This window comes from Amphiura filiformis, chromosome 6 (assembly GCF_039555335.1).
Source record: "Amphiura filiformis chromosome 6, Afil_fr2py, whole genome shotgun sequence".
Classification (NCBI taxonomy): Eukaryota; Metazoa; Echinodermata; class Ophiuroidea; order Amphilepidida; family Amphiuridae; genus Amphiura; species Amphiura filiformis.
In genome coordinates this window covers 18,222,156-18,243,934 of record NC_092633.1, presented here as the reverse complement: position 1 = coordinate 18,243,934, position 21,779 = coordinate 18,222,156, and the positions used below count along the sequence as shown (strand labels likewise).

Genomic DNA, 21,779 nt, shown 5'->3' with positions numbered 1-21,779 from the left:
TTTTATAGCTCCAATTTGCGACTCTTTTTATGAGTTTGTGTCTATGACCAGATATGGAACTGCGTTTAGGCCAAGAAAACACCTTGTCTTTTAAATTTCCATTTTTGTACATTTCTTTCTCTTTAGAATCTGTTAATAGGTTGTCAGAATTTGCTACTGCATGTAAGCTTTTGTAGAATAATAGGCACATGAGCCCGCATTAGTTGGGTGCACTGCAGACATTTCATTCAACTACTGAGAACCTGAGACTAGAGCACTTTAAAAATGCACGAAGAGATGGAACTGTATATAAACATCAATTAATCTAACTTCCCTAATTATATTTTGAAACAAATGGTTAAGAAAAAAATTGGACGACTGAGCACAATCCTGTAAGAGACAGTAGCATAATACGGTATACGAATGCATGTATCTTCCTTTCCATGTCCCATATAGGCCTATTTACCCAAGATTCACAGCTATATAAAAGCTCTGTTTCATAGGTGGTGTTGAAAACCCTGATTTTGCTTGCGATAAGCATCTTTAAAAAAAAATCGAATAAAAATCCTTCTCAGATGTGACACTTCGTTTAGGCCAAGGGATGAAAAAAGTACAAAAAGAAACCAATTCAAAATATGCTTCTCATGCATTTATTCAATCCAACTGATCACAAAATTTGATTATTGAATACAATTCATTTAAAGGCAAACTTTCATATTTATATTACAAATCATTGATATAATAGAAACTTTTTAAGGCATAATATATAGCAAGAGACAGTACAATATTCTAATAATAAAATATTACATACAAGTTATTAATATAAAGGTTATGTCAGGTGTTGGGTTGCACTGTGTACAGTACAAAATTCTATAAGCATGCTTTGGGTGGGTAAAACCTATATTCATAACCATCCAGATTTCTACATACTCATAAATCCCAGATAACTACAAATCTTCCCTATGATACATAACCTTGCACCAATGTAGCAGGCTTGACATCAAATTTCAGCCATAATCAGTCAAATAATTGAAAAGACAACCAATTTTTCTCTTAGGACAGGAAACTCCTGGGAGTTTTGGCGCCAATGTTTAAAAGTTCCCCATTTTTTTACTTAACCATTGGTTTCTATTGGACCAAATATTCAAAAGTCACCCAATTGGGCTCCCAAATCACAGGTCTGGCAACCCTGTAATGTAGCAAAAATGACAAAAATGGCTGCAAAAAATTAGATGTCGCCCTCTACAGTTGATTAAATACAAAGAGATGATTCATATTATCTGGGGTTTGTGAGTATGAGAAAATCCTAACATTATCTACTAAACAAGGAGCAACTAGTTAAGGAAGCAGCATTTGTGTTTTACACTTGGCTCTATTTTCTCTCATTTTCATACAACATACAATGTATCAATCCACATATCCTAAATACATCACATTGGAGTATTCGTAGTATTGCAATTTCCAACATAATTATAAATCATAGTACATCACTAATTTCACGGCCAGTGATAAAACTAAACAGATGATCTGTCCTTTTCAGACTAGAAAAACATGCTAAATTTAGTGACAATCATCGCACTTTATGAAAATATGACATTTTGGAAATACATTAGTATTACAATAAATTTTTACACTGAATTTGAAATATGTAACTTACATGGAAGAAACAATAATAATAAAAAACTATATATTATAAGTTTATAAACTCTACGAAAGTAACTTTATAACAATTTAAGGCATAATCAATGAATTATATAATATGATATGGCTTTTTCTTTGCAATTTTCTTAGCCAACACCATTACAGTCATCGCATGCATGTTCATCCATGCTGTTACCATAACATTTTACATAATTAAACAGATTCTCAGCACATAATTGCAAATGAGACTTCTCTTGACTATGCCGGCATGTGACATGCATGAATCATCCTTGGAAGAGCTCTGGAGCTAGTCATAAAAACGTCACCAAAGTTCTTCTGACTAACAAGTGTTTCACAAACATTCAAGATCACATTTACTAAACTAAGTGACCCTACAGGCTTTTTATTCTATGTAAAATATATTTGATGTAACATATCAACGTTATTTAATCTAGTCTCATTCTATATCCAGTAATGTTTAAGTTCTAACGAATCTTTGATGACGTAAAATCGATAATATATTTCTACCAGATATTATATGTAACATATTATCGATTTTACGTCATCAAACATTCGTTAGAACTTAAACATTACTGGAAATAGAATGGGACTAGATTAAATAACGTAAATAAATATATTACCAATTATATACCTCATAATATAGATTCCTGTCATCTGATTGGTTAAAAGTGCAGTCATTGAATTAACTATGCCCGCAAAATGAACTATGGACCGGTCCATGGAAATGAACTATGGACCGGTCACGTGCGTCCCGATCAAACTACGCAATCGCAACATCCACATATCCATTCGGTATATAAAACAAATATTGACTGCTTTATCGGGACACGGTTAAGATTATAGGCTCGCGGTGATCTCAAAACCATGCATGGTTTTGAGATTACCTTGGGCCTATAATTTTAACCATGCCCCTCATAGCAGTTAATATTTGTATAATATTATACATCGACTGAATACCCCAAGTCTGTAGCAGCCCTTAGAGCTAAGTGTCTCTTTCAATACAGGCATTTTATTACTGCCAAATATAACTATTATTCACAAAATCACCATGATTTGCTCATCTGCAAGATTGGTATGAATACAAAAGTATGGCTATACTGTGAATGAATACAAAAGCATGACTATATGGTGATATAAATATTCAATTCAAAGTAAGGCAAGTTTTCACACATTTTTCCATTCATGTGTGGTAAGGCTAAACCATGGCTAGATATATCAAGGTAAGAAGAAATCAAGATCACCTGTTAAACATTTAATACTATATATATCCAAATTGCTTCTAAATATATTAAATAAATCAGCATTTATGCTCCAGACACTTTTGATGAGAGATTGAAAGTTGACGAAGAAGGATGATTGTTGTTAAAGCAGATTCAACCCATCGTGGGACGTTTTTCAAACAAATTCAGGCTACCGGATGATCATGCATATGACGCTAAAGACGAGGTACAGATGATTGACCGGCAGCCTGGATTTGTTGGAAAAACGTCCCACAATGGGTTAAATCAGCTATAACTTTTTTGAAAGAAAAAAAACCAGTTCATTCCATTGGTCAACAATTGATAACTTATCACAAGCGACTGGAATATAAACAACTTTTGTCACTTCATAATTGGTCAAATCCTATTGGGTGTGATTTCACAAGCATTTGAAACACATTTATCATGCCTAACATAATTTCCAAGTCAGTTACCGTAAGTTTGAAGGCTTACAATATATATATACACCCTTATGATGCATTTCAAGTGTTTGTGAAACTGGGCCCAGTTCTCCACACCTTTAACCACAGTGGGCCAGCCACTGTAAAATCTACACTCATTTACATCGCAAGTATAAAACATCAATACATACAGCATGATTGGTTCAAAATTGGCACGATCAAGAGAATAAATGTTGCTAATATTGACTTTGAGTTATTGATAAAACAGGGATATATGTTCCTATGTTTTACTTTTGTTATTACTCCTATAGAATCACTCATAACCTTAAAATCAAATTTTACCAGGATTTGGACCACACTTTAGTATTTTTAAAGTGGGAATGAATAATGAACTCAATTCAAAATTGCACTGCAATCTTGATTAGTTTCATTTTGTACATTTTTACTATAATGCTTAAAAACTACCAAAGGCACACACCTGTAATTACCGTAACCACTCGGGTATAAGCCCACCCCCTAGATGGCAGATTTCACTTCACAATGGGGTGGGCTTATACCTGGGGAGGGGCTAGTACTTGAATTTAGAAATAAGAAAAATCATCCCCGGGAATCATCCCCATTTGTATATGCCCAATGTACCAGTAATTTCTATCATCTATGTCAATTTCTTAACATTCTAAGTTTGGAATGTTAATCATCAGCTGATTTTTTTTTAATTTGTTCTTAAATGTGAGAGAAAAGCATTGATTTGATTTAAGAACTTGGCCAAAATTTAGTACTGGGCTATAAGCCCAGTGCACCCTTGTTCCCAGAATGTTTTGAAAAATAGGTGGTGGGCTTATACCTGAAGGTGGGCTTATACCCGGGTGGTTACGGGTAATATGCAGAAATTCATGCACATACATGTACTCTAAATCAACCAACTGAAAATCTATATGATCTGAGAACAAACACTCATCATTACTGATGACAGTGTTCATTACTGATACCAGGATGACGACACTATAGTGTGAATTATGAGATATCAATCCCCATACAATCTATACAAAAATATTTGATAATACTTAGAAATCCTCTCTATTCACAATCAAACATTTATAAAATACATAAGAAAATGTTATGTAAAAACTGTCAATATAGCAATTACCTTTATGCTACATAATTTGAAGGTGGCTAGCATGTGACACCACATAACTAAGTAATAAGCCATTGAGTCGTATGGTGTAAGGCACAAGTTTAAGTTACGGCAAGCTGGTCATGTACGACCTATTGTTAACTAAAGCAATAATGTGCGATTTGCTCACATCAATGCCTTCAATTTCTCTTGAACTGCTACTCTTTGCACACTTGTAATACCCAATGATGTATTTAAATACTCTGTGAAAGACTAAAGCCTAAAACTACAGTAATGAATCCTGGTAATGAATCCAGTCAAACATGAGTCATTGACGTATAAACTATGCTATTACTATGCAGCAGAGGTTTAAACATCTTATTTATACGTCCTTTGCATGAAGCTATGCATGTTACCATGTATGTGATTTTCAGCAGATCAACCGCAACTGATATACACATATTGAACGATATACATGAAATAGCAATTTTCTCTTGTTTGTTAGGCCCGAAATTAAAAGAAGACAAATCTTGCAGTGGAAACTATCAATATTTAGCAAAAAAAGAAAATATATTTTAATGCCAATCATACAATATTGCTTCATTAACCTATCTAATATGAGAATGGTGGGGGGGGGGACTGTGGACCAATTAACAGCCCTAGAACTGTCTGATTTCTAGAAATGACTCTCATTCCATTATCTGTTCAATAATTGAAAGTTAACGAAAATACAAAAATTAACAAAAACATTGGCGAGAATGGCAAAAGCTTGAAATATTACAATAAAATTGGGTCAACTTTCACATGTATGTTTATTCCATATAGAGTTTGTATTATGTTGGTATTATGTATATTTTATAAGGCATGCACACATCAACATATTACTTTCTCATGCACCAATTTTATTTTACAAATTTCAAACCCGATTAATACCGACTGAAATACATTCAATAAAGCAGATATGCGATTTTATCTGGTATTGGATTGATTTATGAATTCCACTTTAATGTGATCAAACTAAAACACATAATACTATATGTATGCTGAAATTAATGGCACATTTCATACTGATGATTAGGGTCAATAAACCTACAAATTACAAATACAAAATCACTTTCCATGATGATGGTACAAATTGCTTGTATTGTATAAAATATTTTGGCACTGATTTACAGGGTAAAATGGTGTATTCTTGTGTAAGAATTCATGAGTTAAACTTAAGTTTTTGTCACTTGTTTACATTTTGAGAGCGTGCAGAGCGTATACATGGGAGTGGGGTTCTAATTGGCTGAATCAATCGTCTGACAATCATAGCAACAGACCGATAATCTGATTGGCCGATTGTGCGTCAAATCCTTGATCGGCACCCTAGAAGGGAACACAAAGTTTCGCGTATGTCGCTTATTTAACAGGGCGCTCACATCAATCTGAGCAAGGGACTGCCGTTCTTCTTTGAAACCCAGTGTAGTGTAAGTACTCCATTGAGAAATTAAGCAACTTATATAATAAAGCATTATAATCCTTCAATAGAAGATTTCAGTTTTACAGTCCATGTACCTTCCTTGAGTCTAGCGTCCGCTTGTGATACATGCGCGATCAAAAGTGGTTCATCTGTAGCACACAATGCAGCATAGAGTGACTGCACGTTGGATCGAGCATGTATCACATGTGGACACAACAGTCTAAATGAAGTCAACTAGGCTATAGGCTAATTCCATGCAGCTTTACACAAAGGATAAACCATAAAAGATTGCGAGACAATGCTGCCCAATATATTTCAGGAAAATATAAGGCGTTGTGGAGAGACCTTACATGATCAAGGTGAAAATTTTACCAGCCACTGGTGAGCACACCAGCATTCATTTTCATCTAAATTGTCAATGTACCTTCACAGATTAGTTGATTACTAGGAAATGTATTTTTAAACATAATCTTACATTCATCAAATTATCATGATTGTAAATCATGCATCATACAAAACATCCTCTTTCCTTCATGGTATACATATAACTAAATACACATGCAAATAGCACTTTCGGGGTCTTATCTGATAACTGTGAAACAAGTTATTTTTGGAACAATATTTCAATGCAAAATGTTACAAAAATCTGTTATTTTGATTTGATTAACTTTTGCAAATGTTGGTCCACAATTACAAATACGCATATTCTCAGCAGAAATTTTATAAATTGGAATCTCTTGAAACCTGTACACTGAATTAAGCTGTTTTTCTGTATAACTTTGGAGTTTCAAGCTTACTTCTTTTTCATCAGTGTTGGCTTCAACTGTTTTCCGTCTACTGCTGTATGAAAGCAGCCATTTCTTGGTGTCCCTTGTGTTATGCTGCTATGTCCCTCTCCACTAGAAGGAATGAAGAAATGCCACTGACATACTTTTGGATGTTGGTTAAGGGCACTTATATCTGTCACCAATCTATTACGTTTCTGCACAAAACTATTGCCATCCCTTACCATATAGCACCGACTTATATGCAATAAACAGTGGTACAGCTGTATTGTCCTACCATACTTTGTGAATGCATTCTTGGTGTTTTCACTCAAAGAAACTGGTTCACTGAATGTTGTATTCCTGATTTCCTCATGTCTAATACACCTATGGATACACATGTATCAATCCCAAGGATTCTGGATCAAAAACTTTTCTAAGTTCCTTCGGGCATGAGGATTCAGAAACTAATTAGTTTTACACATCTGTCTGTCAGCCATAGTTAGTAGCGATAAAGGTTAACATTGTTGTGATCACCACCAACTCTAGTCATGTTTTGAGCTGAAATGTAAACACAAAAGCAGAAAAATAAGTAATTTTAAAATGACTGGATCAATGAAAAAAATTATTTTGTTGCATTTTTATACTAGGAAATTTCAAGACAACAAGCAGTAACCATTTTTGATATAAACTAGTATGTCATGCATTGTATTTTCACAAGAATATAAATTTAGTTTCAGAAAAAAGTACTACTTACTTTAATTGTGCACATTTTCTTTTAATAAATTTTGACAGCTTTATGTGAGTTTTTGTAGTTTTTCTTTGTAGTGTTTCTTAAGCAAAAGCTTTTAAAATTACCACTTTCATGTATTAAAAAAAACTGGTTATTTGAATGAAAATATAAAACAATATTAACAAACTTGTCAATTAATTACAATATATACTAAAATAGGCCTATAAATTGTGAGTTTAATTGTTCTTGAATTCATATTTACATGTACCTCATAAAAAGAGGTTCATTCCAGTGACTTTTGTCAGAATTTTGCATTTGCATAAAAAAAAACTAGGTATCTAACCTGCAATAATCCTTGTCTGCTGTTTAATCTCTGTCGCCAATTCCCTGCGTTTCACTAAAACCTCTTGTCTCATCATCTTCTCTTCTTCCACCTTGCGTTTCAGATAATCCTGCTCCTCCCCATCTTCTGTTTGTCCCCACTCAGGCATACTAGAAAACAAATTAATAAGAATCAGTGTTAAAAATTGTAATTTGTTTGCCTATTTTTTCCCAACACTCTCTGGCATTCATCAAAAGATAAATGAAGAAAGTGTTTACAGTACCTTATCAGAAAAAAGGCAGATATAGGAAAATGCTTTTGTGGTTAATTTTGGAAAATATCTTGTTAATCAAGAAAACAAAACAAAGTAATATTTATTTTTGTAACTTGTTTTTGTAAATTTGTCTGAACACTATAATTTTAAAATGAACAAGAATGGAGTCTTCATACTAATATTACTAGTATGTCATCTACAGTTAATACTACCCTAAATACCATGCATATCATAATATGTTGCATAATTTTTTGTACCAAATGCATGTCACAAGAAATTTAAAGCATATTAACAAGGACACACCAACAGAGAGTACAAACTACAAACCTGTGTAATGTATCCAGCTCACAAGTGTTCTGGATGTATGGCTACTACCAGACTCAGAGAAGATGATCTTCTCTGCTACTACACAGCTTTTGTTAATACATCTAATATACATCATACTTTTTTATCCATTTCCCAATCAATGGAGCAACAACTGGGTTGTTGCCCTATTGCTCTGAGCAGCCAGAATGTTGCCCCTTGCATGCTCGGAGCAAACAGGCTGATTATGCTCCCAGCACCAGCTTCACCATGTTACTTTTGTCATATTAATACTCAAGCATGATTGGCCCTCTTCACTCTGGGCTGTACCTTAACATATTTTTATTGCTTCTTGCTACAATCAAGAAAAATATATTTGGCACATTTGTCTATTTTATTTTCAAATAAGTACAGTATCACAACCTTGCATCCAGTTTACACATGTCTGCCATATATTTGCTCCCTCCTTTATGCCACATTCCACATTGAGAGCTCTTGCAGATGTGCTGCTGACATGGCTTTACTCATTGTTGTATTGGGGAAGGGGATTGCGATTGATGTTAGCATGTTGAAAGTGTGCCAACATTATTTCCCTTGATTGTATACATGTAGCTAAGTTGGTAATTCTAAAATAAAAAATTATAGTCCTACTACCATACAGGTGGGGTTTCTGAAATTGTACCCACCCAACAGGCACGTTATCTGCCACTGGTGTATGAACGGATGTAAAGATACAACCCAGTTTTCAATAACATATGAAGAAGACTAAAATAGGTTTGGGATATACAGATGGATTTGGGTACATACATGCAATAACAAATACGAATTTGCCCATATATGATATATGTGTATAGTATGTTTCACCAACATGATACAAACAAGTACATAATAACTGGATGAAATATAATGATGAAAGGGAAATTCCCTAATATAGGATCTTAGTGTAATCCTTTAAAATGCCAAAAGTTGCTGACCTTATGAAATTACAATTTTACCAGCTGTGGGTGAAGGAGGAGTAAATTCTTTGGCAGGTCAAGTGCAGGATGGAGCATCTTTTGGCATGCAATGTTTAAGATACTTTGAATGATACAATAAAAGTACTAAAGTAGTACACACAATTTAATATATCTACCTAGATACACTTCATCACATACTGATAGAAGGACATATAGTCTCTACATATCAAAAAAAGGGGGTGGGCAGAATTTGGAGATCCTAGGAAGGGGTGGGGGTCAAGCAGGCAAGCAGGCAAGCAGGCAAGCAATTCTCCTGCATGCTTTAACTCCCCTGCATTAAATATTGCATATCCATGAAGCATCTTGCAGTATGTGCCTCGGGTGTATTTCCCTTTAATATGGAAACTGTGGTTCTTGAAAGCCATTTCTGGGCATATGCTGCTTAGGATTTTTGCTTCTTAAAAATTTTGGCAACCCTGTCTCATGACCAAATTCAATGAAATGATGAGGGTATGGTGTGACTAATGATCCCCACATATTGCTGGTACCTCATACCATGACTAAACTGTATTACTAAGCAACAAACACAAAAAACACATATAATGCCAATGGTTCATTGAATGAGTTAAGTAGCTGGTAATAATGAGGCATAGCTTGCAATGAATCATGACGAGAGGATATTCATGACATTTTGCTGGGTACACAGGCTTGTTGTGACACTATAGGAATTGTAATCCAAGGTCTCGTAAGCACTTGCCATTATTCTCATACATTACTAAAAATGTTTCTTTAAATCAAAAAAGGTTAACAGCATTCACTGTAATGATTAACACATCTATATAAAAGCCTGTGTTCACAGTTAAATATCATGCAATCACCCCACCCAACACTGATGGAATACACTGTAATGCAATGTACATGTATAGGGTAAAATCATATATTTTACTACAATTATCGGTTCTCACAATTCATACCCAAAGGAGCCTGTGGTGAATGTTAGACCTGGTAAATCATGCCTACTAGAAACATGCATGCACAACATCAACAGACAACACGGGCCTTTTTATTATACATGTATATAAATATTGTTTCTTACCATCTTGATCAAGTTTTTGTTGCTTCAGATTTTCAATTCCACCTTCCAAAGAGAGGGTCTTTCAGGCTACATGCCAAGAAAGTGGGATACTCTGGTTCTCCGAAGCATTTCTTCAACATTTTTTTTATATTCCAAATATATCAAAATATAGTTAAAGGAGTATTTCATGATCCTAGCATCCTCTTTTTATGACATTTTTCAGTACATATCCACGAAAAAAGCATATTCCCAAAATTTCAGTTGATTCCGATTTTGCGTTTGCGAGTTATGCATGATTATATGTATTACACTGCTCCATAGACAATACGTTGTAAATTTCACGATATCTTTGCTAAACGAATTAATCTGCAAGAAATATTTTGTACATAAACATTATGTAGCCAGAGGTTTCCAGTAATATAAAAATCTCAACTTTTTTTGAGAAAAGTGGGGGGATGAGGCTGTGGATCACGAAATGCCCTTTTAAGCTTAATACAAACAGATACTTGAATTAGGCCAGAGTGCAACTGTCACTCATTCTCAGAAAAGGGTCTATCTTCAAATATCATTAAAATCCCAAAAAAGGGATTTATTGCTCCTGTCTGAAGAAGTATCTGTGACTCTATCATATCATAGGCAACTGCTTTATCATTGTCGCTTAAGGTCCAGTGATTTCTGAAATTGGTTTAAAATTTGCTGAAAATGTTTTTGCTGAACCAAGAACCACTTTGACAGGATGTGGCTCCCGATCAGAAATATACAAATACACAATTTCATCAAGAATACATCCCTGCTGTTCAGAATCAGTACACTTCCTCCACAACAGCAGCCTTGGTGGAGATCATGTATGTGAATATCCACACAGCACCTAGGACAGTAAGGGGTTTATGCCTTACTCTTGTCAAAACTTGACTACCACTTAGGAACTATGTAATCCAAATCTGGTGTTTGTAATTATAAATTAGTTCTTTATCTGGAAAAAAATCCTACATTTCTGGATCTTTGATGTAAAAAAACAACCTTTGGAACAAAACAAACAACATCAACTAACATATACACATATGAAGGTAATACATTTATTAGTCTAGCAGGTGTAGGGTTGCCATTAGTCACAAGATTACATTCACTAGATTATAATGTAAGTGCTTGTTAGTTATTACAGTGTTCACAGAGAAGTTATTTTTCAATGGGTCAAACAAGCACTCGCATAATGGAAATTGCACATTGTAATAGCCTGAATGATATAGCATGGTGTTCAATCAATGCGTTGGCTGGCATTTTCTGATAGGTCAACATATGTATTGTGTTGTTTGATTGCATGTTTTCAGATATTAAGGTGATGCTCCTAGGTAATCTTCTTCAGAATTCACTAATGAGGCTCCGAGAAATAATTGTACTTTTAATGGGTTTTACGGTGCTGTAGATAAGTGTCACCTCATATATGCAATACTTACTTGGCCTTAAGGTGGTACTACACCCCTTGATAAATTTGTGACTATTTTTGCATTTTTCTCAAAAAATAATAACACACTGGTAACAAAAGTTATGTGTATTATACGGGCAAGGAATCCAGTTACAACATTGGAATTACAGGGACTCAAGACAAGAGGTACATTATTTATTATAAGAAAAGAGGTACCGCTAAAATGAACCATTTGTCTAGAATCACTGAAATTTCAGTGAAGTAATTGGATTCCTTGTCCCTATAATATACAATAACTTTTGTTACCAGTGTGTACAAAATTTATCAGGGGGTGTAGTACCACCTTAATGCAGGAACCACAAGATGTACAGAACTGCGAATGCAGTAATTGATTTTCTTGACAAATTCTCTCGAAGATGCACATACCCATTTTTAATTAAAATTCTTCATTAAACAGGGATGTGATTTAAAGCTTGTGAAATATTCAGAAAATAGTAAAAAAAATCCAGAAAAACAGCATGAAATTGGGCAAAAATACCCCAACACAGGCTGAAAATCAATAAAATTGTGTAAATTTTGGTCACAAAAAGTCCAGACAATCTGGAAAAACCCAGACAAATCAAACCCCTGATTAAAATATGTGAAAAAGCTATCAAAACAGCTGTTAATGTTAAGCATCACTTCATATCAACATAATAACCAAACAATGTTTTCTGCAAAATTTTGTTGCTGATGTTATTCAATAATGCAAATCACAAAGTTTTCATTCAAAATTAAATTATAAGCCAGATTTATGGCGGAAGGTTACAAAAACAGCTTGGCAAAATGTTTTGAGGGAAGGGTTTTGAGGTTAGGCTTATTACTCAACATGCAATATCCAAAATGCAAATGCATATTTTTTCCCAGAGAGACTTACATCTCAGAGGGGTGCCACTCTTGCAAACTGAAGAAAGAAAGAATCAAAATAGAAAACACAGGGTGGAAAATATAGGGGTGATACTTGGTTACAATAGCTCAAACAGGACTTACACAAATTTGACAAGGTTCTAGAATTATTTAACTCTTTTACAGATAAATTAAACCAGAAGTAGCAATATTTAACTATATTTTGCTGTCATATTTGGTTGGATTTATAGGGTTTTGGAGGAGTAATGAAAAATAAGCATGGACTTTGCAATCAAGCAGCAGCATGGATACACACTGCCAACTATGAGACAAAATGGTCCAATGTCCAATGACACAGTTCAATAAGCTGCATTCACTGATGCACACTCACAAGTACAACCTGTGATTTGGGGCATGCATTACAATATAAATCATGCATACACATCAGGCTTGTAGCTAGCCCAAGTTGAGTGTTGGCTAATTTTACTGAGCAATTCATGAATTAGAGTGCAGGCTCAGGGCATAATCTTTCTAGTGAACATGAGGGATCGGGAATCATTGTTTTTTGCTCTTTTTATGATGAAAAAAAATATCATTAAAAAAAAAGTATTATGTTAATTTTTCTTTGTGCCGGTTGGCCAGCATCATTGCCTGCTGGCCCCAGCCGGCATAGCTACAACCCTGATACACATACAAATCACTGAACTGAGTCTTTGGGATGGGAAGTTGCATGGGATATTTTTCAATGAATGTTTGCTTGCTTGCCTGAAAGTATTCCGTACAGGATGTAAGAAGCTGTATAAAGTTTGAATACATGACATGAAGGAATAAAACATTAGCACACACACTGGCACATGAACACAAAAAGCTTGGTACAGAACATGAGGTGATTTCATATACATTTAGAATTCGTTCACAGATCATTTATTGTGCTGTGTTAGGATCAATAAAGCGGTGATTGAAAATTGTGATAAAGTGATTGAAATTCTGATGATAAACTTGTATTTGACAGACCATGGCAAGTTTCTTGTCTTATCCCGAAACACTGATTTTAGTAATGGTAAATTTTTGTGTTCACTTCCCCTTTTGTATATATCAAGAGATAGTTATGTATTATTACCCAAAATAACTTTGAGAGTTGGAATTAATTCAAACTATAAGAAAAAGCAGAATAAAGATATCTTTATTTTAAACATATCACCATCATATAATCACTTTTTCAATTTAAATTGGCAGAAATCAAGATTATAAAATGTTAATTAAAATTTCATAAAAATAAAATTAATTAAGTGTGCTCCTTGTTTAAAAGATGTGATCAAAATTGAGTTTTTTAAAACTGAAATACAACAGTTTGTGCTCAGTGGTGCTAAATTAAGATTCACACACTCAATGAAAAGAACACACAGAAATGGAAAAAAAGTAAAACCCCACCACCAGTACATCCAAACATAGTAATTACCATGACAACTGTCATGGAGATGAGTCGTCATGGCAGCCATAAGCCTTACCTATGAGAGGATAGCATCTTCTGGATGTTCTCGACTCGTCTCTCACGTTGGACACGTTCTTCAGGAGATAAGCCGGTGTCATCCTCCGAGTCATCTTCTAAGGGGTTGTATCTCTCTGGGATGACGATTTTAGCTGGCATTCCAAGCTGAAAAATTAATGCACATTAAACATTCACCCATGTGTGACTACAATTTGTTAACTTCTAATTTTCACACTGAACCAAACAACATAAAACAAAATATTGATTATTTGGATGTGCCCCATGGTTCTATTCTGGTGCCATTTCACTCTGCGTTTGTTTCTATTCTGGCTTTGTGTTGACACTTACCAAACACACTGGCTATTCTAGTTAAAATCCATACAACCCCTATGGAAGACATGATCTTAATCTCCCACACAGGAGGTGTAGATTTCAAATGAGTCACCCATTCAGGTAATCCCGTTTGAAGTTCTTAGTCTCCAAGGTGAAATCATTTTAAAGCAATATGATTATGCTGAAAAATGTAACCTAAAATATAATTGGGTTTTCATTTTGGTAATGGAAGCACTGCTTTTGAATGCAACATGGACATTTCCAAAACTGACAGTAAAACCATAGAACTTAAGAGCTTCAATGTTGCATCTTAGGTACAAGCACCCTCATTGTTCATTTGTCCAATTCTTAATTTATCATGGGGCAGGCAGAAATTAAGAATATATTTGATACCAATAACTAAGTACAAGGGTTCAGATAGCATTGATTTTGAACCTTATTTAAGGCAAATAAAACTCTGAAGAGTCAGTGGACATTTTCTCTGACTGTGTGGTATTGTGCATGACAGAGTGATCTACACCTTTAGAGAACCAATCTATTTTTTGTCAACTTCAACAACAAAGGTACACATGATTTCATCATCTAATATTTAGTGCATGTGCAGTGCACATCAGTCACAAGATAACAGAGCAGTAGTTGGTTAATTCAGCTTGTTATATAATATTGCTGAGTAGATTTACTAACGTTATGCAGGCTGAAAATCTTCATTAAGTGACTTATCTCAAGAAATACTGAATCAATACTGTTAATGTTTATTTTCACTTGATGTATTGCATAACAGATATGGGTTATTCCACAGTTTTTGGACAAAGGAAAGTAATGTGAGTAGTCAACACTGCCTCTTCTCTTTTTCATATGAAACAAGTTACACAGTAAAAATATGATATCATATCAAGGACAATACTTTGGGTCTTTGCAATTAGAATTCTTATGACTTGCTTCATGTATGTGAGAGAGGAAATATTGCTGGTTACTCAAGTTACCTACCTTTGACCTAAAACCGTGGAATGGTCAATATGTAGATACACATTAATAGCAACACAATACCATAAAGTTGTAAACAAAACAAAAGAGGTAGGTTTATTAACCATGTGTGGGAAGGTTAATTGTGCCATATGAAACTATATGGGAATTTACAATGGTGTTTATAGGACATCAAACAAAGTGTTAAGAATAAAAGTATATACAACTTACATACAGAATAACATACAAATTCACACATTTCAATGGTGTATGAAACAATTGTATGAGTTAGCAAGAAGCAAGTTAGTAATAAATGTATACATAATTGCCTAATTTTGAATTTTTCTGATGACAATAGAAAAACATGAATGTACATGTAATAATGAAGAACTCTAAGAGAAAGAAATGAAAGGTCACAAGTGGTAGTACATACAGTTATGCCATAGTCTTTCATAATTTGGTTGCATTGGTGTTTTAATTACTCTCAGTTATACAAAATTAAATAGCATGCATGCAACTTCACAAAAGACATTCAAATATTAACTGCTGGTAATTATAACCCTCTCTCATGATTTAATTTGAAAAAATAAGTTTACAATAATCAAACAGAAACCTCTATTGCTACCAAAATTATTTTTGATCTTATTAGACAACCAGCAGTTTAGATTTGAAGCCATTTCAAAACCAAACAAACATCTAAGAAATGAATTGTAAGAAAATGAGAAACCTGAGGATCAGGGTAAAAGAATTTCTGACGTGCCCATTGGCGCTTGGCCTGCTGGTATGTTAGCGGCACAGAATCTTGGCGATGAAACTTTTGAAAGCCCAACATGAAGATGGATGAATGACATAATGTGAAAGAAAATTTGTTACAAAGAGAGAAAGAGAGAGAAAAAACATGCAGATGATTAATAGAGCTGATTGGCGTAATTTATCTCACAAAGCATGAATATTGCTTGAATGTCATTGAAAAGCTTCGTAATCTGAATTGGACAAACTAAATGCTATAAGTGAACTATATTTGACTTATCCCTAAAAAAAAAGCTCAACATTCTACCTCATAATATTAAATTGGCAAGATGCTTGCTGATATACTAGAGTGGTGTTTAGATACAGACTTTCAAAATGCATAAAAACTATCTACTATCCAACCTTGAAAAGCTCAACAGAAATTGTTTCGAAGTAAGTGGAACATATTCCATTTTCATAGCAAAATTCATGTAAAATTTCACATTTGCTTTGTCTTTTTATTTTATTAATTGCAAAAAAATCAAAATGAGAGTCTATCTCCAATATACATCATGTGTTTCCAAAAACTTTAGAATACCCTAGCATGCCAGTTAAGGTTTACTGTTTCAGGGAAGAACTGCATCTTAAATGAGGTATTCAGACTTGGAATGGTACACAACATTCTCAATCTTATCAATAATCCATGGGATATATCTAGGAGTGTGGGATCTGGCACCTTGGTGTTAGTGGATTTCTTGCTTGAACAAGGACCAGGGCTGCCATAAATTTTCCAGGGCTTACAACTCTTTACTATGTCAGAGCATGTCATGTGACTAATTTCAGTCAGACAGTCTGTGACCAGTAACAAGCATCATTTACCAGTCCATCACTGATAGGACAAGGAATAGTGCTACTTCCAAAAGCTCTCAGGTGAGCAAATTCCACTTTAATAGTTTAATTTCCGTCATCATTATTTCTTGCTCTATTCCTCTATATAGAAACATTAGATAAATACCTTATCTAGAACAGCTACAATTTGAAGCATTTTTATGCAAAATTTGGATTCAGTGGTTATTGCTTTTATTTCAATGACTATATTTTCTTTCATTGTTCCATACATCTGAATGCAGAAGCAAATTCCACATCCCCTAGATTTACCCATGACATTGAGGTTAGGTATAGGGCAATAACGATATTATAGTATTCTACAAGGAGAAATGTTGCTATTAATTATTTAATGGCCCATGATTCCTAAGATGCTTTTATGATATTCAGAGTTAGCCAAGCAGGGATAATTACCAAGCCACCACCAGTAGACTCATCTACCTCCACTGATTTGCCATTGGCACGGTATACCTGTGAACCACGCACTCTTTGCATGTCATCCTCATCATCTTCATCCTCTTGGGTCTTCAGAGCCCTCTCTATGTCATAGATGTCAATGTCATCTCCTAGACGCTGTAAATCAAAAGAATGAGCAATGTTAATGCTTGCATGCTGCCTATAGGCTTCAACATAAAAAGACATTTTCTCACAAATATCAAGAGCTTTCTCAAAAACCACCTGTTTGTATTAATTTAAATGCACTTTTCATGATGATTCTAAATATGGTCACGAAAGTGTACAATTCTGAATTTTTTAGAGAAAATTTCAAACTTGTCGTCTGCAGTCGACACCCATGTGGAGAGGGGTAACCATCTTGGAATTGGTTTTAATTAAATAATTTTTGGGATGCAAGTTTAACATTAAATCTAATGTGCAGATATTTTCCATTGTACTGGTAGTCCAACCATAAATTGTACAGTTATTCAATTCCACATGAAATTAACTTTGATAATTCAGAGTCCAAATGCACTTCCTGAGTGATTTTATTAGCATTTTGCCAACCTTACAATGAAGGGGTTTTTATAGATTTGTATGATATATTCACATCTCATGCCAATATCTCAACCTACAAGAAACATTACATAGAATTGATAACTGATTCCTGATATCACATTGATATATCATTGTTATTAGTCTACACATGTAACTAAATTCACATCACATCTAGTCTGTTATTTTCACTTTAATTTTCAGCAGTTTACAAACAGAGCTTTACATGTATTATTTAAAATGTACATGTATGCAAACATCATCAAAGTACAAAAACTAACACATCATGCCCAAATTTAAGAATTAGACAGAAATTACTATTTCATGCATTAAGACAGATCTTTTAAAAGTTATCATTAATATGAAAGTCAGAGAATTAGTATCAAAACAAGAATATAGAACATATAGCACTGGTTAGTAAGTCCACAATAATTGGGTCTATGACAGAAATATAGATATAATAGCATGCAAGCAGAGTTTCACATGCAATAATTAGTTGATTAGTCCACAAGAGACTACAAATATTTACTCACTTTGCCTCTCTCACACTAATTCAGTCTCTTTCTCTATATCTCTCTCTCACACACATACACACCCCACACATCCCACACCACACTACACCCATACACGTTCAAGTTTCATCTACAACAAAATTTGCACACTACCAAACGAACAGATCCCAGTTATTATACTTTGATCAGCATATAAAAGCTTACTAGTTCCTTCTTGATTGCAATGTAAATTGGGCACATCAAAACACCTTCAAAACAAAATTGGTTGATAGATAAATCTTTAATTTTTTCCCAGGAAATTTATTGAGGTAGTTTAACAGCTAGCTTTTTTGATACTTATCAAACTACAATTCAGATTAGTTATAATACTGCATGCCTGAAATGACGGCACTCGCATCGGTAGCCTTTTCGACCCATCAAGAGATGCGTATCTTTTGAGTTTAGCAGCAGCGATAGGAGATTGTTGTTTCTTCCCAGGATTTGCATGCAAATCTGACGCCGGGAGTTGTGCCAGATTAGGAAGAGACCGTCGTGCAGGTGTAAGTGTCGGCAAATGTGGCGCCCTCGATTTGAGCTGTGATTCACACCATCAAATGGAATGAAGCCGTGAAAGATTGTAAAGTGAAGAGGAGTGAAAATTGAAAGTGTATAGATAGATGATATTGACAAGGAATCAGATGATGATGATAGTATGTGGAGGAGAGAACATACCAAATAAAAAGTGTTAATTGTGATTACCAAACAAGTTATATTAAAATGCATAATGTCTTCTAGGCTTACGTATGAAGTAAAATCATGTTGGATAAATATAAAGGTAATTTTAAACCATCGTATAGAGCAAGATATCTTTGATTCAATTAGTTGCAGAGCAAATTTGTGTTTGATCAAAAGTTCCAATCATAATCATAGAAAAAAATACCCATACACTGCTCAGCATATGCAGATATAGATAATGTGTGGTTTGGAGGTCACATAAAGCTACTGGTCCCGTGTACAGGAAGAGTCATCCTTGTGCACAGAAAGTGTCAGAGCTATTCGAAAAGAGAAGTGGGACCATCTCCAATTCTGATATCTACAATCAATCCTAGGTTCCAGGATTGTGCATATAGGTAAACTGTGCATGTAAAGCCTGTGCGATATCAAAATTGTGGTACAGCACGTATATAGGAAGAAGATACAACAATACCAATAAAGCCATTTTACTTCATACTTAAACCGAGACTACAATCCGCGAAATTAATAGTTGGCACACATGCACTAAACAATGGAAATGTGTGCCCTATTAAAATTGGGGAGGCGAGGGAAACATGCATGCAATATATGTGAAGTACAGACTCCCCCTATATTCACCTTCCCCACTCCCCATCATTCAATGTTGGAGGGTCTCACGGACCTGTTGGCAACATGGCTTGGTCCAACATTGAATTGGGGGATCGGGGGCAGAGATATACCAAAAGACAGGCAAACTGTGCCAACCTTTTTTTCCTGGATTGTCCGAGTCAAATCCTAAATATTGCATCTGTTTTCCGTTTTTACTCAATAACTTTGCAACGGAATGTTGTATTATCTTCATATTTCACACAAAAACATATAAGTGATAGGGCTTTACGATAAATAAAAATAATAGAAAAAATGTATTTGTTTATTTAGGGGGTGGTCATTAAAAACATCGCTAATGCCTGGTTTTGCGTCTTGGCTTGGGTCTGAATTACGCGAAAACTCTTTGACAAAAAAAAAAAGAAAGAATGATTTTTAAATGCAGTATTACATCGAATTGCTTCTAATTCAAATGATAAATAAAAAGAACTGAATGAGCAATTTTCAATCAGCTATTATTACATCAAGTTAATGTAATTGCACCCGTATCATAGATAGGGCAATTTTACGTATGTTTATATAAAAACATCATCAGTGCGGAAATTACGATGATATTTGTACAGTGCCGTAAAATATAGGTAGACATACAGAAAAAGGACGGACATTGGCTTATGACAAATATAATATGATGAAGAATATTGTAAAATAATAATGAAAAAGAAATCTAAATGCATTCAGGGGCTCGAACCCGTGTTCCACTGCGCCTGAGGCAGATGCCGTATCAATTGCGCCACAGAGCTGTGTAACTTCAACAGGCTTAAACTATAATATAATGCTATTCAAGATGCATGTATATAAATATCGCTCTACAGGCGATATACAGTCCAAAAATTACATTTTCGGCATTTGTTTCATTAACTGAATATTTATCATATAGCAGGTGTTGGCTGACATTGTGCTTCACATTTAGTTCAGTTTTTGTCCGAGATAAATGACTACGGGACAAAATCGGACGGTATACACGTCTTTAAAGAGTAAAGAATTTTAATATAATATTACTTTCTTTTTATTTATACAAACGTGTATATCGTTCGTTTTTGTCCCAAAGTCATTATACCCCGGCCCAAAACTGAAATAAATGTCGAGCACAATGTCAGCCAACACCTGCTATATGATAAATATTCAGTTAATGAAACACATGCCGTAAAAGTGTGATTTGTTTGACCGTTTATCGTCTGTAGAGCGTATAGTTATATACATGCATCTTGAATAGCATTATATTATAGTTTACGCCTGTTGAAGTAACACAGCTCTGTGGTGCAATGGATACGGCATCTGCCACAGGCGCAGTGGAACCCGGGTTCGAGCCCCTGAATATATTTAGATTTCTTTTTCTTTTCTTTTTTGTTATTATTTTACAATTTCCTTCATCATATTATATTCGTCATTCGATTAATTTTTGCCAATGTCCGTCCTTCTTTTTTTCTGTATTTCTACCTTTATTTTACGGCACTGTACAAATATCACCATAATTGCCGCACCGAGTTGTTTGTCAAAATGGAAACTCGGATGGCTTTCAAAACAGAGCATCACGTGTCCACGGCCATGATGATTGAACTAAAAAAAGTTTGAAATTGACAATCACAATGCCTAATATGGCCATTATATACCATGAGAGATTGTTCAATTCAGAAAAAAATATTTGAACCGTATTTTACGAAAAATGTGAATTTTAAGGTGTTACAATCCAAACCGGAAACAAGATTCGTTCCTTCAGGTTGCATGAGATATGATGTGCATATAAATGGTAAAAAATGATGCTTTTATAGCACTTAGGAGAAAGTCATATTTTCAAATTACTGCAGATATACAGTTTTGTTGGTTGCGTAGGCCTATACATTTTTAAACATTGAATATTAAAAAAGGATTTATTGATTATCGACAATCGA

General features: G+C 34.5%; 1 protein-coding gene across 9 annotated transcripts in view; it reads right to left on the bottom strand.

Moving 5' to 3' along the window:
* Nucleotides 1–606: 606 nt before the first annotated feature.
* Nucleotides 607–21,779, bottom strand: part of LOC140155085 (uncharacterized) — a 100,867-nt gene continuing 79,694 nt past the window's right edge. For 4 of the 9 annotated variants that reach the window (XM_072177776.1, XM_072177777.1, XM_072177780.1 and 1 more), the window contains 6 exons: nt 17,426–17,584; nt 16,125–16,211; nt 14,121–14,266; nt 12,644–12,670; nt 7,718–7,866; nt 607–7,202 (listed from right to left, as the gene is read on the bottom strand). In XM_072177776.1, coding sequence (XP_072033877.1) covers nt 7,144–7,202; nt 7,718–7,866; nt 12,644–12,670; nt 14,121–14,266; nt 16,125–16,211; nt 17,426–17,584 — 627 coding nt within the window. In that variant the 3' untranslated portion in view covers nt 607–7,143. The remainder of the gene's footprint in view (nt 7,203–7,717; nt 7,867–12,643; nt 12,671–14,120; nt 14,267–16,124; nt 16,212–17,425; nt 17,585–21,779) is intronic. The other 5 variants (XM_072177778.1, XM_072177779.1, XM_072177781.1 and 2 more) reach the window with 5 other exon arrangements.